Source organism: Crocodylus siamensis, chromosome 8 (genome assembly GCF_052110815.1).
Source record: "Crocodylus siamensis isolate JL-2025a chromosome 8, ASM5211081v1, whole genome shotgun sequence".
Classification (NCBI taxonomy): Eukaryota; Metazoa; Chordata; order Crocodylia; family Crocodylidae; genus Crocodylus; species Crocodylus siamensis.
Window position 1 is genome coordinate 73,712,564 of NC_143402.1, and position 17,649 is coordinate 73,730,212.

At 46.6% G+C, this 17,649-nt stretch overlaps 2 protein-coding genes and 1 non-coding gene across 15 annotated transcripts in view; 2 read left to right on the plus strand and 1 right to left on the minus strand.

The window, feature by feature from the left end:
* The first annotated feature begins 1,781 nt into the window (after positions 1-1,781).
* C8H17orf58 (chromosome 8 C17orf58 homolog) lies at positions 1,782-10,346 on the plus strand. Of its 3 annotated transcripts, none has more exons than XM_090061045.1 (5): positions 1,782-1,909; positions 6,347-6,964; positions 7,050-7,127; positions 8,766-8,957; positions 9,585-10,346. In XM_090061045.1, the coding sequence occupies exons 1-5, from the start codon at positions 1,843-1,845 to the stop codon at positions 9,770-9,772; spliced, it is 1,143 nt and encodes a 380-aa protein (XP_089917171.1). In that variant the 5' UTR covers positions 1,782-1,842; the 3' UTR covers positions 9,773-10,346. The 3 variants fall into 3 exon arrangements, with proteins under 3 accessions (XP_089917171.1, XP_089917170.1, XP_089917172.1); XM_090061044.1 differs by having other exon boundaries at positions 1,798-4,166; XM_090061046.1 differs by having other exon boundaries at positions 1,798-3,888.
* Positions 1,829-1,901, plus strand: TRNAR-CCG (transfer RNA arginine (anticodon CCG)). Its single transcript has one exon. It is a non-coding gene; the product is annotated as a tRNA-Arg (tRNA).
* Positions 10,347-14,317: 3,971 nt separating the features above from the next.
* Positions 14,318-17,649, minus strand: part of BPTF (bromodomain PHD finger transcription factor) — an 83,432-nt gene continuing 80,100 nt past the window's right edge. For 10 of the 11 annotated variants that reach the window (XM_090061072.1, XM_090061073.1, XM_090061070.1 and 7 more), the window contains one exon: positions 14,318-16,414. In XM_090061072.1, coding sequence (XP_089917198.1) covers positions 16,378-16,414 — 37 coding nt within the window. In that variant the 3' untranslated portion in view covers positions 14,318-16,377. Of the gene's footprint in view, positions 17,223-17,649 lie in introns of all 11 variants that reach the window. The other variant, XM_090061066.1, reaches the window with a different exon arrangement.

A 17,649-nucleotide genomic window follows, 5' to 3' on the forward strand; every position in this document is an offset into this window, starting at 1 on the left:
TCTGGGAGGTCAGCCATGGCCCATGCAGGCTGCCACGTCCTGCTCCAGCTTCCACTCCTGGCTGGGTGGTGCGGCCCCCTCCAGGTCTGGCTGCAGCCATTTCGAGTGGATGAACTGAGCATGAGACCCGAACAGTGGGTCCCAACCGCTGCACGACAACAAAAATACTCACTGCTGGGCCGAGAGATGGAGCAACAACAACTTGCTGATCCGTAGGATCCCAAACCGCTAATAACAGCAGGGCCGCCTGACCGTACCTGCAAAATACGCCAACCCGAGCGGTCCTTATACGCGAAACCTTTCTGGGCCCTGAGGGCTGAGGCCCAAGAAAGCCAGCAGCACTCTGCTTTCCAAAAGCTTAATCAAAACCGGATTCTTACTGAGAGCTCCTGGCCGAGGAGTCTCACCCGCTGCAAGGCAATCAGCACCTGCCTTCTCCACTGCAAAGCCTCAGTGCTTCCCATGCGTCTCCAGCAACAGCAAAGCAGTGATTTCCCCGCTCTGCTCAGCACCGGTGAGACCGCAGCTGGATTCTGCGTCCGGTCTGGACGCCGCACTTCGACAAGGACGTGGTAAAGCTTGAGAGAGTCCAGAGAAGAGCCACTCGTATGATCAGAGGCTGGCACAGCAAGTTATACGAGGAAAGGCTGGACATCTTCAAGAGGAGACTGGACGGTTACCTTGCTGGGGTCACTTGACCATGGGTGACTGGTGCCCCCCGAGGCGGGGGGGCCCAGATCGCCAGCGGGGGACGGGGGTCCCCCAGTGGCCAATCCCCGAGCCAGCGGTGAAACCGGAAGTGCACTCCTGGTTTTGGGGCTGGCGCTTCCAGGGGCCGCATGTCCGTGCACACCTCCCGCACTGCCACTGACCCCGCTTGTCTTTCCTGTCTAGTGCAGGGGACCGGACCGATGATCTTCCAAGGTCCCTTCCAGCCCCTACAACCTTTGACTCTACGAATTAACAAAAAAAGATCAGAATCCAAAACACACCCTTCCCAACACAGCTGGCTGGAAGTCAAGCAAGCAGGAGCCTGTGCAATACAACCCAGCTGTTCAGCTCTCACCCGAAATGACACGCATTGGTTAATTAGAGCGTTTTGACCATGCAGATCCAAAACCCAGGGTTGCTCACAGACAGATGACGAGAAGCCTCTGGGAAATGGCACTGTGACCAACAGGAAAGTGGCAGAAGGCGTGATTTATTCACTCTGAGACGGGGCTTATTTTGTACGTAGTTTATTCTGAGCCTTAAAACAAAGTTTGCTCTGATTCTTAAAGTAAAAAGGGCTGATGTGAGACTGGGTGCTGAGAGGGAAGGGACGTGCGGGAAGCAGACAAAGCCACAGCCACCCGTTTGCCAGGGGACAAGGAGCGACGGGCCTAGACCTAGACTGCCAGAGCCTGGGTTCGGGCTGGGCGTAAGGAAGAATGGCTTTTCGCAGTCTGGAGTCGAGTCCCAGCGAGGCGGTGCCGTCCCAAGTCCCCCAGGGCAGGGGCAAGTCCCGCCATTCCTGCGCAGGCAGCGGCACAGAAGAGCCGGTGGCAGACAAGGGGCAGAGTGCAGGCGGCTGAGGCCGAAGCTGGTTCACAGCCCATTCCCTGGAAGGACTCCACCCCGCTTGCATTTCGCTCCAAACGCGCACAGCGCGACCCCCGCGGAGGCTTCCGGCCCCGGCCCTGCGCGCAGCGCCGAGCACACCCCGAGCGGGCGCCAGGCCCCGCCCACCCCGGGGCGTGGCCTCGCGCTGGCAGCAGCCACGGCCGGGGGCGGGGCGAGCGCGCCGGGCGGGGCCCTTAGAACGCGCCGCGCGCCGCTCTTGACGGGTGACCCAGTGGCCTAATGGATAAGGCATCAGCCTCCGGAGCTGGGGATTGTGGGTTCGAGTCCCATCTGGGTCGTGCCGCAAGTACGTTTTTGCGGCGGCCCGGCGGCCTCCCCTTCGCCGACAGACGCTTTTAACCGCGCCGGGGCCGCGCTTGACCCCGCGGGAAGGGCCCGGCAGCTGCCGAGCGCTGCGCAGGGGGCTCGGAGCAAGAGATCTGCTGCCCCTTGGGCGGGCTTTAGGCCCTTTAAACGCCTCCCGCCAGGCCTCGCCCAGGACCTGCTCTACCGCGAGTCAGGTTTTACGAGATGGGAAAGACACGTTCACCCCCAAGCTGGGCTGGGGGCAGGGGAGGTGTCGCCCCTGGGCCCGGGCGCGCCGCACCCGTGCTCGCCCGGCGGGGGAAGGGAGGCGCCGGACGCGCCCCTGCCCTCGGCCGCTGAGGCACCGAGGATAACGGTTGAGGTGTTCTTTCAAAAGAAATTGTGCCAGGACAACAGACACGGGCATGCAGATGCTTGGACTTTGTCCCGGTATAAAAATGGTTATCCCAGGATAAACGCAGCGTCTTCTCGTAGGCCTGTTGCTCAGCACAAAGGTACCACCCTTCCTCTACCGTTAAGACGGATACCCCCAAGAGTGTGAAATTGCGGGGAAAGATCCCTGTGCAGACACCGCTACGCTGCATCGGAGCACGGGCTGCGTTACGCAGCCGGAGGTTATGACTGTATACAGGACCCCACACAACCTGCTGAGACTTGGATATAAATCACATGCAGAAAAGAAACTTTGTTATAATTCACAGCACCCTCCCCTCCCTCCAGTCGTCCGTGCACTCTGGCCTGTGCTTTCTTCTCAGGAGGACCAGCGCTTTTGGATTCTAAAACAGATCATTTATTGACTATTAGAGAAGTTTAAACCACTTAAATACGCTGATAAAAACAAAAAACCATGCTCAGCTGCTTTAAACAAAAAAAAAAAGGCTTTGCATCCAGGGAGATTCTGTTGAAATCCTTAATTTCACAGATACAACCATTCAAACATGAGAACTATCCATGACATACAACTTATTTAAAAGGAAGAACGTTTCCATGCTGGCCACAGCAGCGAGCCACAAAGAGATGTCTGAAAACTTTGTTTTATTTCAAGATCCGTCACTGAGGGCAAGACCCAGCCCTAAGACCGCAGCGCCCTCCCACGTGTGCTGGGGCTTGCGCAGCGCCTCGCTGCAGGGCCCGGGAGGGACCACGTTCATTTATTCATTGGAACGGCATCGTCCTCACTGAGCCACTTAGCCTGAAATGAAGGGCCAGCCCCAGTGCTGCGCGTGGTTTTATGATGGAGGCCTCCACGTGGTTCGGTTTCCTCCGGCTGGAAAGATGTGCTTCAGCACCCAGCCCACAGGATCTTCCCCATCACCCTAGCATTTTACAATGCTTTGCGTTCAGCGCACCGTGCGGGAATCAATTACCTGATTCACCCTCCTGCCATCCACCATCAAGCAGTCAGAGGAAGCAACCTCGCCAAGCAGATTTTTTGATAACAGCGGCATGAAAAAAGAGCCAACCCGATATAAGAAAAAGCCTACAGGGTTAAATTCATCTCAGCCAGTGGAGTTATACCCACCGAGCCAAAGTCATTGGGGTTTGCATGTGTATTCATATTCCTGAGCCTGGGTTCAAAAATAAACTGAAACTACCCGAGAGAGCAGCAGACTCTTCTCTTGAGAAGAAACTATGACTATATTTCTCAGGACAAAAAACAACATTGCAAAGAGTCTCCTTGAAAAGAAGGTTTGGAGACATCCCAAGCACAACGCTAGCCAGGCTTGAAAACTGGGCACCCACGATAGGCGCCGTGTACTCGCGCCCCGGCACGCCCGGCCTTCTGCACGCTGCATTTCTGTGCCGGTCCTCGTGCTGCTCCAAGAATGGCTGTATTTGTTCTGCCCTCTTTTCTCCCGCAAGAAAACAAGGCTGAAGGCTAGAAACCTGTATCCAGAGTGGGAGTTTGGGGATGCCGCGCTTGCTCGGCAGGCGCGGACGCGCCCCTTGGATGTTCAGGTGAGCTCGGCCCTTGTGGGGGGCTCGGCCTATGCCCCTCCTAGGCGGTGGCAGAGGGAGGCTAGCTGGGGCTGCAGCAGCTTGGTCGTGCTCCAGTGGTCTGTCCAGTGAGTGATTCCTGTTTCCCCTAAGGCTGCCTCTCATTAGCATGAACCAGGGGGAAGGGCATAAAAGACTCCAGTTCATTCTGAGTCTGGAAAAAGTTTCCTTCAGAATGACAGCCAAGGCATTTTTGCTCCTCTGCTTCGTCATGGGATCATCTTCCAGCTCTGTGACAGGTAAGTTCATGACCATTCAGAGGCAGGAACGGGCAGATTTGTTGTTTGCAGCAGGGAAGCGAGAGCAGAAGCTAGATCTTTCCCACAAAGGCTGGACACATTATTCCAGATCCTTGCCCTGGCAGCCCTCTCCAGCTGCAGCCTTTCAGCAAGCTGCAGCAGGGATCGCATCCAAGCCCGGGAAAGGAACAAGTCTGGTGCGATCATTAGACGGGACAGCAAGCGGAGACGCTTGCTATGCCAGAGGCAGGCGAGTGCCCGGTAGGACCGAGGGCACCTGCAAGAGGCAGATGTCCCACTGGCCCTGGGAAGCCCGAGGCAGCCAGGTCAGGAGCTGTGTAGTGACTAGTGCACGTGGCTTTCACCTCCCTTCCATCTGCTGTAGGCTTCACTTCTGTGGGGTATTTCAAGGTGCTCGGAGCTCCTACCGGGGACCAAATAGCCGTGTGAGCACACCGCCCCCCAGGCATTGAGGGAAAAGGGACACCTCTCCCCACTGGAGCGATAGCTCTGCAGAAATCCTGCTTCGCCAGTCTCATGGGATCGGTTGAGGGAGTGGGGACACCAGTGCAGAAGGGATCGGAGAACCGGGTCAAAGCAAACGGGAGAGTTTTGTCACCATGTAAAAACGAGCCCCGGGGCGAACCTCGCAGATGGCAGATGCGTTCAAAGCCCCGCAGTCAGGCTCGCTGGCTGCCGGCCAGGCCACTCTATTGCACCCTGGCCTGTTGCTTCCTTGAGCTCGGACTTTCCCTCCGCCCCGGCCTTCGTGGATATTTGTTGACTTCAGATGCGTTCAGGCCAAATATCAGGAAATTTTTCCCATGACAACAGCTGGTGAGAGCACAGAGAAAGTAATGGGGAGGTCAAGACTTGAGAGCCAGGAACTGGAGATAAACCAGGCCTTTATTCATCTGTGTATGTCAAATCTCTCTTTTCACATAACAAGGCAGGATCAGCCTCCTACACACTGTTAATCACAAACAGTGAACACCCGGACAGCATGTGTGTGGGTGAACTGTTTGTAGATACTCTCCCTCCGCCGGCAGACGAAATCCAATTCAGGGAAGGTCTGAATAGGAAGAAGACCCATCACAACCACTAAGGCAAACCAAACTGCAGGGGAACCCCGTTTCCCCACCATCTAAATGGAAGAGGAATTTGCTTTGTGAGATTCAAAAGGGGAAGATGTGGCACGAGGTCTGGAGAGCGGCCCGGCTGGCCCGCACTCTGCTCTCACCCTAGCTGAACCAAAACACAGCGGACTATTAAGAGGACCATTTCAGAGTAATAATCCATCATTTCATTGACTGCAAAGAGCAGGTCTCTCTCCCGGCCCGTCCCCTCGACCTTACTGCCAACAGACGAGATGGCAAGGGACCATTTCACAGCAGCGAGGCCTTGCCTCCTAGACTCTGGCTTTTTGAGCTCCCAGGCAGCTCCATGGTGCACAAATCTGAGATCCAAAACCCTAGATAAAGATCTCTCCAGCAGCGTTCAAAGCCTACAGGCACCGCGAAGTACAGAGGACGTTGTCAATAAGGCATCCGTGGGATGGGAAAAACAACAAACAAAAAAAACAAATAATACTTCTGTTGTCGTGGACTTGGGAACAATCAGGCCAAGCGGGAGCATGAGCCTTGCTCCCCGGCTGTTCCCTGGAGATCAAGGCTCTTTCCATTCTTTGTAAATTGTGTTTGTAATTTGTAACAACAACGGTCACATGGAGATCGCCAGCGTTTCACTGACGGGCAGCTAGGCCTTCCTTGCGCCCACGGACAGGGCTCCTGCCTCACAAAGGAGCTGGGAAGTTGTCCTCCATCCTCTCCCGTGGTTCTGGCTCAGGTGTTTTGGAAAGATCCCTTGCTGGGTTGGATCACGGCTCTCTCCAGCGTTGCTGCCTTTGGGAAATCAGAAGCTAAACCAGAACCCCCCCCCACCCCTTGTCCAGAATCACAACTCGCTCCTTCTGTACGTGAGGCCAGTGAAATGGGAGGCCTCTGCTTTGTTCCCCGTACCAAATCACCTCTCCTGTAGGTAGGGATAACGAGGCCCGAGTTAGGGCTGAGGCTGCCATTGTGCCAGGTGCTAGCCAAACCTATAGTCAAAAGGTCTCTGCCCCAAAGAGCTTGTAACAAAACCTCTTTCTTGTGCTGCTGCTCTTCTATATTTGCATGCAGGATCCATGCCCTACGGTGGAAAAGCCATTCAGGGGCTCAGCAAAGATGCATACAGGGCAGTGGGTGCCACGGCCAGCCAAGTGACGCTCCTGTCCAGAGGCAGCAGCATCGCCCGAGAGAATCACGTGGAGCATCGGCCGCTGTCTCCAGGCGACTGCCAGTGGCCAAAGGTTGCTGACATCCTCTTGCCCACCTCGGAGAAAAAGAAAAGGGCCAAATTCTCAGTAGAAAACAATACAGGGCTGAGAAAAGAGTCCAGCCGACACGGCAGGACCCTGGCTCCCGAGACTCACCTCGAGGGGCTCTCTCCCGCCTCCTTCGACTTCAGCCAGGCAAACCGAATGCACAGCGACAGGCTCTGGGCCGCGGCTGGTAACAGCGCGTCGGCACGCTTCTACCACGCAGCGCCGTCCCATCGGAAGGACAGAGCCAACGCCAAGACGCACCCTCTCCAAGACACAGGGACGGACGATCCTAACACGCTGCATCACTCCAACCGACCCGGGAAGATCAACCCCTACAAACAGAGCGACCTCACGAGAAAGATCGAGCACCCCTCCTGGGTCACCAACCGCCAGTCGGCCAGCCTGCTGTACCACTTCAACGTGCTCCAGAAAGGTAAGGCAGGGCCCCACCGGAGGGGACGCCGCAAGCGCTCAAAGGGACTGGGTGCGCCGGTGTGCATCTTGCGTTCTCATTTCAGATGCCGATAAGGCGGCATGTCTGTCGGAGTGCAGGAAGGAGCCGGACGAAGCAGAGGCCTATTGCGCCAGCGAATTTGGTAAGAGCATTTCCTTCCTAGTGTCCTTGCTCCTATGGCACCGACAGACCTCACCGTGCTTTTCAAAGCCTTCTGGGGTTTATTACGTGTATTATTAAAAGTACTAATGACAGGTGCTTGTGGAAATATGCAGTACAAACAAACTCTCTCATGCTCTTTTCCACCAAAAGTCCTCCAACTCTCTAATCACAGCCCACCACTGCAGCGGGAGGGGGAGATGTTTCCAATTGTGGTTACGTAGAAAACTGAGAATCGTAAGGACAGATGCTGAGATGGCTCCAGCATTAACTCTGAGCGGAGTTATTTGATTGCCTTTATGGCGACTCCTCTGTAATGAGTTTTGCCATAAAGTGTCCCAAGATCGTGTCAAAGATGAGGCTTACACAGTCTCTCTGCATATAGGACTCCCTTTAACTTCAGTGCCTGCGGAGGTTGTGCTTCATTAGGTGCTCAGGACATGGCATCACACACTTTCAGGAAGCAGGGAGAAAGAAATGCAATTCTTGAGATTATTGCCCCAGTGGTTTGAATGCAAGAGGTTTTAAATAGACCGGCCCTTCATTACCAAAGTAGATACTAGCCTTTTCTCTTGATTCAGGGCATCTAAAAACGCAGACACATGCATTGCTTTGTTGGGTGCCTGGATGTTAGATGTCGACGTGCGGAGTACCTTCAGTTATACACACCGCACGTTATTGCTTCATTAGAAAGCTAGAAGCATAACCGGCACTGCTGATCAATATGTCCCTGTGCTCCCGACAGCTCACATGGGGGGATGTTTTACTGGGGTACACCCAGTATTTGAGAATGGATCAGCAAAATACACGACCAGTAAAAATAACAGGTGTTTCTTTTCCCAGAACATAGGAATGCTACGAGGCATCTGTTCTCTGAGTGTGGAAATTAGGAAGCATTATCTACACATGCACATTTCCTCCATTTCCTCCTACTCACATTTTAGAGCAAAATTCAGGACAGATGCAGCTGACCTGCGTTTTGCTGGGACTTTCTGCCTGGGGCTGAATTGTGTCCATTCAACTATTAGCAAATCTCGTATGTGTCTTAAAGAAAATGGGGGGAAAAAAATGCCGTCTCCCTCCTAACCTGGCCTGAATAAACATTAATCCAAGCCACAGCGTGGCCGAGATCACAGCCTGAGCATTTCCTCCATCAATTTGCATCTCTAGATGAAGGGTCAGATAGCTGCATCAAAGTCGTTCTCAAGCCTCAAGGCAGTAGCTGGTGCAGACGGTTTCTCGCCTTACCGCTCCATGGGCCTTTTCCCTGTCTAGAGGGCCCGTGGGGGGTTTCCAGCCCTTGTTTAACTCAGCACCGGCCATGTCACTCTTGCTCAGTGCAGCTGGCTTAGCAGCATAAGGACATGGAGTTAAGAGATCTCCCAAAGTAGAGCTCTGCCACCACAACTTGGTCCAACAGTCTTCTCTCAGGCGAGATATTCCCCCGCGTTACTGCTCCCCTCTCGCAACCCTTATTATTATAAAAGAATTAACGTGTAGGGCTTACCTTAGACGTATTGTATAGATTTCGACGTGCCTTCCTCCTGTGAAGCAGGTAAAGACTGTTGCTGCTTGCAAGTGTACCGCTTGATTCCTGTTCCTCTCTCTGTCCTTCGTACAGCGGTAAACGGAATAGTTTATGATGTGGAAAGACTGGGGAGCGGAGTCCGCCTGGTTACTCTGCTGGTAAACAGCGATGGATTATACAAGATGAGTCGCCTCTATATCATCCCTGACGGCTTCTTCTTCCGAGTTCACATTCTCGTGGTGGACACCTCGCACTGCAGTAAACCCTGTCCAGACTTTAAACTTGGTAAAGAACTCCAGCTACATCCAGACCAGCTCTCCCTTGGGTGCTTTGGGATTTTAGTTTACCCAGGCCAAAAGCAGCAAATCTAAGGGGCAGAAGACATCTCGGACAGCAGATGTTAGTTTAAGGACACATGTAAAGTATTTCCTATTTTATTTTCTGGTTCCTCTGTATCTGCAACGCAGGCTCAGGTAATGGGCAGCAAAGACGTCCAGGCCCCTCCGAAAACATCGCCTAGAATATTTGCTGAGTGGAGGCTTCACAAGCAACCAGGCCTGACCCTTATTTTACACAGGGAAAGCAAGAGAAAGTTCGCACAATTGATTCCAGTTTTGACCCATATCCTGCAATAGTGATTGGTTGAACTTTGCAGTTAGGGAGGGATTATACATCAATTTATTTGAAAAGGAAATTTGAATAGGTGCAATCATCCAAACGATAGTAGGATTTCCCCCGGCTTTCCTTTTCAATACAGCTGTACAGTCCTGTAGGCGGGTAACCACCAGCAGTCAGGACACCGTTGCTCTGAGCCCTGCCCAAGGTTGTGAAAAGCCTGGTTCCACTTTAGGGGAAATGCTCTTCTCCGTAAATGTGTGACCCCAAAGAAATGAACCATTTGTTGTTTTGCAGGAAGCAGATACATTGTGATGGGTCAGATCTACCACAAGAGGCGGCAGCTACCTGCAACCTTGCAGCAGTTCCTGAGAGGGCGCCTGCGGCCAGGAGATGGCCTACTCGGGAGCAGCAGCAGTTATGTGAAAAGGTTCAACAGAAAGAGGGATCGCAGAGTTCAAGGGACTCGCCCCAAGTGTAGATGAGGATGCTGTACTGCCTTTCTGGGGCTTGAGCTACCCCACACAACAGGCCCTAGCTGGAGTGTTAACAGCTCACCCCCACGTGCGTTTGGTGTATTAGGCGCTATATAAAATGCTGTTCCTTCCTAATGTTTTAGTTCTGTTCTGTGTAGCTGGCAGTAGACTGTGCAAAATAGTGCAGAAATCAGACCTAGTTCGTGTGGACAACATTCATGTGTTAGGGGGTGCTCTTCAATATGTTCCCAGACTAGCAGCTTAATTTACTCCCTATTGAGGATTTAAATGGTAAAGTCTGGAAAAACACTCACTGTAAATAGTTTTAGGGCTGAATCCTGTTGTCGGTGCTCTTGGATACATTACGAGCGGAGTTAGTGGATTGACTCTGGGTGTTCATCAATTTACCCAAGATGAGAAATTCTCTTACTTAAATACATGGCTTTGAATATTTAACGTTTTACTGTGCAAATAGGCCATTAACAAAAGGAGCGCCCATACCCTTTATTTCTAACGTGTTGTATGATCACCTGTATCTCAAAGTTTGCACAGCATAAATAAACATGTTTGTTTTAAAGCAGAATATCGAGTTTTCTATCGGCCTAAATCCAATAATTCTGACAACGTAGGTGGAGTTGTTCCCAGCACTTTGGTTTCCTTGGATTACATAGTACTGTTCCCCAAAATAACCAGAGAACTATGAAAATCATTTAGTTCATGCCATTTTTTCCAAACATGAAGGTCTGCATTTTCATGCAGAGTATCTAGTCAATGGCACACCCCGTTTCAGTATAGGAGTACGTTAACTGGATGCAAGCCTACTCCATGTACAAATGGCCAACTGGAAAGATGTGCACAACTATAAATAAACTAACTGCACAAATGAGTGTCCAAGTAGGCGAATTAACCACACATTTGCACCTGCAATCGTCATGCCTGATAAACTCAGCCCCAGAATTATGTACATGTAATTTTTCTGTAAGACAAAGAAAACACAGGCACCTGCAAAACAGTGAAATTATATTTGGAATGAACTCTTGGTTGAGCCTTATATTGTTAGTATCCCTAATGTGGCCTGAATAAAAAATGATGCCGTTTTGGTATTTATACACTTAATAGGGAATCTTAGTATTGAATATTACTAAAAGCTCCAAAAATAGCATATTCTGGTTGTTTCAGTTAACTGAAATAAATTCTAGTATAGCAGAAACCTCAAAAAATTAATTCGGAGGGAAAGAGAGACACTCTAGATTACTGCTTGCTTTTGTTCGTTTTAAGGCAACAACTTGGGTAGAGGGCCACCACAGTTATTTTAAAAGATTTTTAAATCCAGCACAGAGCCGTTTAGCTCAGTTGGTCAGTGTGGCACTAACATCGAGGTCACAGCTTCAATCTCTGGTCAGACTCCATGATTGCTTGAGGTGCCTTCCAGCCTTACCTCTCTCTTAATAACTAACAGTGCGGAAGAGCAACTCCTATTTAAATACAGCAGCAAATACTTGTTTGGACTTAGCAGCAGTGTCTGAAAGTGGTATTTTGAAGACGGGCTATTTCTCAGCCAGTAAGATCACCAAGCAAGCTGCCAAGTGCAATATAAATATCATTACCATTCAGGAGAAGATTGGCAACTGCCTGAAACATTTCAGAAAAGAAACTTCTGTCAATGTAAGAGGAAACGATCACCAACCCAGATCAGAACTGAGTGGGGTTAAGGACACGCACACAAATCCACATGAAACTGGTAGTTTGGCTTAAGTCCAGGGAAGGAAATAAAACTACTTCAAACATTTATTTTTTAATCAATCCAGATTTAATGCAAAACAGGATCCAGCATGAGATGTTGTGTTCTGCTCTGCAACCCCGTTCCATAATAATAATAATAAAAAAAGAAAAGAGTAAGAATTATTTGTATTAATGAGTGAGGTGAAGACCTGGCTTAATGTGGCTTTTAGTATCTGGCTTCTGGTACCTGAGAAGTTTCATCATGGGACCGAGGTGCCTGCCAAAATGCTCTGTTCAGTTGATAGCTACTAGCAATTTGCATTTGTCCTAAAAGGTGATTGCACCTTACTGCTTTTATGACAATGCAGTTGCTACACGACAGAAAAGTTAGCATGGAGCGTGGCCTGTAGAGCTGAAATTTCCCAAGAGAAATGTAATGAGGGGCTTTTACTTGGGCAGAAAGATAATTCCCGGTGGCGACTCAAAGCAGCGGGGCACGGGCTACATCAAGTTGTTTTGTTTCCTATTTTTAAATGGACATCCGAGTGCTGATCAGTGATCACCAACGTTGTCAATTTTTCCCAAGCAACAATGACCACATCCCTGCCAAGAGGGAAAGTGGAGATTTGAAGCCCACACCGGGGGTGTGGGGTGGGGGGAATAAGGGACAGCAATTCCTTGGTCACTTAGTTCTTGGTCTCCCAGATGGTATCCGACCAGTGACCTGCATTTCTTTAGGTGTTTAAAACCATCATTTAGTAAAGCTGGATTACAAAACCTTGGTATTTTAGTCCAGGCCAGCTCTTATTGGTATATATTTATTTTTCACATTTGGCCATGTATGGATGAGGTCATCACTCTATTATTGAAGGTGGGTGAAGTGGCAAGATGTTTCATCTCCCCTTGTACATTATAAAATCATCTTACTCTCCCCGAGAAGAGAGAAGGTGGTCTTCCTTTATTATGTTAGCATATTCAATTAACAGCTGAGCAGTCCTGCTGACAGATTAGATTACCTGGAGTGTTAGCCTAACTCTTCATTGTTTCTAACTTCTGCCAAACCTAGCATGTTTTTATTGGTATTAAAATCCATAAAATGTGGACATCAGATGCTGAAGCAGCAGCTCTAAATATAATAAATCTGGACTGCTCTTCCATGATCTTAGACTATGCTACCTAAAAAACATCACCTCAAGAGATTTTTAAGGATAATGCTCTCAGGTTGGGTGTTGGGAAGTTTTCTAAATTAAAAGTTGGACTTCAGTCAAAGGAGTGAAAAGAAAAAAAAAAATAAAGAAGATTGTTTTTCTTTACTTAGATGACGCCCAGAAGCATCCAAATGACTCCTCTGATGGTTTGCAAATTCCATCCTCAATCACATTATCAGTCTTGCAATCATTAGCCAGTGTGGGACAGATTAATAAGCATATAGAAAAATGTATTAAACACATAGGAAAGTACATATCTAATAGAAAATCAGTATATAGTACAGCTACCTTCTTTCATAATTTTGCTCATTATTGCTGAATACAGACTTTATGATTTCATTGTTAAAAACAGTTTACAGTTTTCTTAGCTTATTGTCTGTGGGAGCTGGGATGGTGGATGAGGTGCATGTAACAGGTTACAAATCTGTTCCATCTTCATTAAAGGGACACTGTCAAGGTTTGTAAATTGCTAACACTTCAGGAAATGTCCCTCCGATTCTACGTGCCCTTCAGTGGAAAAGCCCCACCACCCCGCAACAAGACAAATTACAGTGAGCACCAGTGGCCAATGGCCAGCCAATGCTGCAATTTGAACAAGGCTTAAAATGACATGTCAACAGTAACACCAATAGTCTACTAGCAATGATGCTTGTGCACAGACAGAAGTACACGAGAGTAGCCACATACACTACTAGAGAGAGGAGAGTTTAGCCAACAAGAAGGACAGATCTGGTAGGGACATTTATTTTCAAGCTTCTACGCTGGTTCATTACAAACAATGAAGATCAAAAAGTTTAAAAAATAAATGACAGTGTCCCTTTAGTACTGATTCACCCAAAGACATTTCTAAACAAGCAGCTTTACAGTCTCTTACCTCAGAAGAAACATTTCTATAAGTCAATTCCAGCGATTCCCCGCCCCCCCATCAGCAGGACAAACATGAATATTTTGCAGCCAATCAAGTGAAATGCAGAGTACATAAAACGTTACAGTCTTTCCAGAGGTTTACCCAAACCTGCTACGAGTACATCATAAGACAATAATTCACGGGGATTAGAAGATGTTGAATTAAATTTAAATCAAGGAACAACTGCACCCCGTTCAAGTTAGTCAGGGGAGCTCGGACGACAAAATTACGAAGAACGTTATGTGAAGCAAGGTTAGTTCAGGTCCCCCACAACCAATGTTAAAACATAACGGAAACTCTGAATTTTACATTATTATAATACAAAGAGACATTAAAAGGAAGGTGGTCGCTGGAGCGATACAATACACCCCAAGCTCATATTCAAGCTCCTTCAAGAAACCGAATAGTAAGGACTTTCTTTCAGTATATTTACAGGAATTATATTCTTCCTGCAGATGATATCAAAGTATTTTTTTTCAGAAATATCACTTAAGACCATAAAAACCTTACAGAGGATAAAACCAGAAAATGTCTCCATGTATTACACAGCAATAGAAAAATGGAACAGAGATTTCAACAACATGGAAGTTCACACACGCGTTTAACATTTCCCTTGTCAAAAAAATAACTAACCGACTCCCAGGCAGTTATCGACAATGTCAAGATCTACATATGATACATCATCAACCAGCATTTCATCAGGAAGTCCACCAAATCTGATGTCAAACACATTACTTTATTTGTCTAGGACGAAATGTTGTATTAGGTACAAAAAAGTACTCTTCATTTTGCCACAATTTGTTAAAAACATAGTATTGCCTACAGTTAGAAAAGTTTTAAATGTCATATTTATATATGAATAAATAATACAGAAACACTGTGAAGCTGTGATGAGATGTAAAGAATTTTCAAAACGTGAACTTGAGAATTCTCCTTCTCCCATTAAACAACAATGCATACAATATGTAGCATTTAAAAAAAAAATCAAAGGACAACATAATCTAAATGCAACTACTTGTAATTTCAAGAAGCATGAACGGGTTTTGTTTTCACACTGAACAATTAATTTTCTTAAGTTTTCACATATCGGTTAAATGACAACATTGTATGTACAAAAACATTTGGGGTTTATTAGATAAAATTAACCCAGAAGAACCTGTACACCTGAGCCTGTAATTGTAAGAGAACTGTGGTCAGTAGCAGTGTCTTACTTCTAAGAAATTAACAGGAAAGGGTCTTGCATAGCAGGGTGAGGTTAAACCCAAGGGAAGCTTCTCCATAATTAGGTAAATCGCAGGTCACTGTCAGACAAAGCAATCATAAATTAGTGCAAAAACTAGTAAAATGGTTGTAGAGCTGCAGAAATCTTGGATGATTCATTGGAAATGGTTAATAAGAAAAGGTCAGTTACATAAGTAACGTGCAATGGGGGTGAGAGAGAGAGAGAGAGAGAGTCGAGAGAGGTTCAAATCACATCTCGCTCTGTTCGCTTCCATTTATCCCTCACACTGGCTTTCCTTGTATAGGAAGAGACAAAACCACTTACAATGCCCTTCACAGATATAATTACAAATACTTAGTACTTTTTCATCCCTGGGTGATACTTTGCTCACTACTTTAATTCATGAGTCAACAATGAAATGTCTCATGTTACTTCCTTTAGTATCTGATACGCAATTATTGGCACCATTGTAGTTTTTTTTTGTTGTTGTTTTTTTTTTTTAAGGGGTAGCAGTTGCTTAAGAATACAAAGAAATAAACGCTACTGTTGTAGCAAAAATAAAGTCACATTTCCCTTTCCACTCATCTTACCTTTCCCTCCCTTACTACTCGGGATACTTACATATTAGAACAGAACCCCCCCAAACATCACAAACATATTAGCGCACATTCAAAAGACACCTACATCTGTGGGGAGAACAATTATCTCCATTTATTTTGTTTCATATACATCCATATTTTGAATTTTAATACAAAAGAAAAAAATTAGAATCTGACAAATGTTTACAAACAAGATACCTTCAAATAGATTTTACTCATTTCAGTCTGGTGCAGAGTAAATGACAAATTGTATTGTTATATTCAAGGCAACAGTCTGTAGTCCATGACCACTTAGCCCAACTTTTATGCAAGCTTAATTGTTTTCATCTACCATGAATGATAAACTCATTGTTGATTCCCAGTTGTCTGTGTGCACATGTGTACATAGCAGCTCCTTTCATAGAAAGAAAAGACATCTAGAGGTCTTGTACTTTTACCTACAGGAATCATGTTAAGATACAGAATGGATTACATGTAACCGGGGCTGGATTTTATAAGAAAAAATAATTAGCTGACAAATGAGGGCAGCAATAAAAAAGCGTCTTTTTTGCAACAATAAATAAATACAGTCAAAGTTTTCTGTGTGGACTTTAAACCAGCTTCTTCACTGAAGAACAGACGTGGCATTTCCATGGAGTTAAATTTGACTCCATTTACTGTATCTTTTTCTTGCTTGCTTGCTTGCTTTCTCTCTCCTTCAACAAAAGACAGTTTTCCTGCTTCTGCCACAATAATACAACAATTTGATCTTGACAAGAAAGTGGTGCTGCTGATTTTTATTCCTTTGTCCTTTGGACAAAATAAGCCAAGAATATAATTTGACTGTTGTGACCAATAAAAAGGCAGTTTACATCAAGTCTTGTCAGGGTAACCTGACTAAAAACATCTGGCTTCTTAATTAAAAATTTTCAGACAACCAGATTCTTGCTCTGTGTGTTACATTAACACGCTGAACTCTAAGAAGCTGTAGACTGCAGTTTGTTGTTATGAGACCTGCAGAATACACAAAAGAGTGAATAATTAAGCACCCTTTGTTTGGGAGAACACACTTGTTAGCAGGATGCCATAGGTCAATTACTATCGGGGGACTGCAGCCATCTTGTTTCCGATTCATCATTTGCAGGCGAGCGCTTTTAAAACAAGCATCTCTGACCTCGAATACAAAAGGAGTCCATTGTTTACAAAAGAAGATGCTTCAACTGGACAATGAAAAATGCCAGGAATATATTTTCCTAGTTAAGTTCACAAAATAGCAGTCTCTCATCGAGAAGGCATAAAGACAATTTCATAGGGAAGGCATAAAGACAATTTATAAGGGCGCAATCACTTCTAATAAAATGTAGCTGATGTAAACCTATGTGGAAGTCTTTGAATTAGTGTTCATATGTAAAAAAAACCAAAAAACCAAAACCAAACTGAACAGTAAAATTAAAACCACGTTTCTGCTGATCAGAGTGCTGCAGGTCTCTTCTCTAAAGTTCACAGTTTTATTAACTAGCGACTGCAAATAATTCATTGAAAATACATGGTTTTTAAGATGAATGTTAGAACATTATTCTCAATACAGTATTCAAAAGAAGCAATATACTCTTCTTAATACATTTTTGTCTACCACCATGGCTGCTGACAAATGACTGCTTCCATTTTAAAGTACTAATTAATATTTGGACAACTGATCTGGGGTTTGGGGTTGTTTTTTTTTTTAGGGCAGTAAAATGTCATGGTACTACACAATAAAAGAAAGTGACCCAACATCCAGTTCTGATTCCAGTTAAAAAGTTCAGACTAAAGATATCACAATCTGCAAGAAAAGAAAGAATATGGATGGTGTAAACAAAGAAGCGCAACAAATAAGATGCAGCAATGCAATTCGCAGGGAATGCTGGATAAACACATTATAACAAGACAACACAAGCATGAGCAAGTGACCACCACAAACGCAGATGTTACGAAATGAAATCAGAAGGAACAACGCTTGATTGCTACAAGTAGCCCTACCTCCCCCAGGACCTTACATCTGTCCCATCTGAAAGACTGGGAAACTTCCAAAAGTATGGAGAAGTGCCATTTTTAGTTGTAATTAACTGTTTAACTGGCTTGGATAAAAGCCTCCCATGATTCAGTTTCAATGGTAAAAGTGACAAAATCTATTGCCTGTACACAAGTCACGTTCTGATTAAAAGCTGCTTTGTATTACAGCTACACTTGTAGTTAAGTTACAGGTGGTT

What these genes read in the sequence shown, in the direction of transcription:
- C8H17orf58 (XM_090061044.1), top strand. Translation starts at nt 4,037, where the DNA reads ATGAACCAGGGGGAAGGGCATAAAAGACTCCAGTTCATTCTGAGTCTG. An exon ending in CTATTGCGCCAGCGAATTTG is followed by an intron (nt 7,128 to 8,765) that starts GTAAGAGCATTT and finishes TCCTTCGTACAG; the next exon opens with CGGTAAACGGAATAGTTTAT. An exon ending in CTGTCCAGACTTTAAACTTG is followed by an intron (nt 8,958 to 9,584) that starts GTAAAGAACTCC and finishes GTTGTTTTGCAG; the next exon opens with GAAGCAGATACATTGTGATG.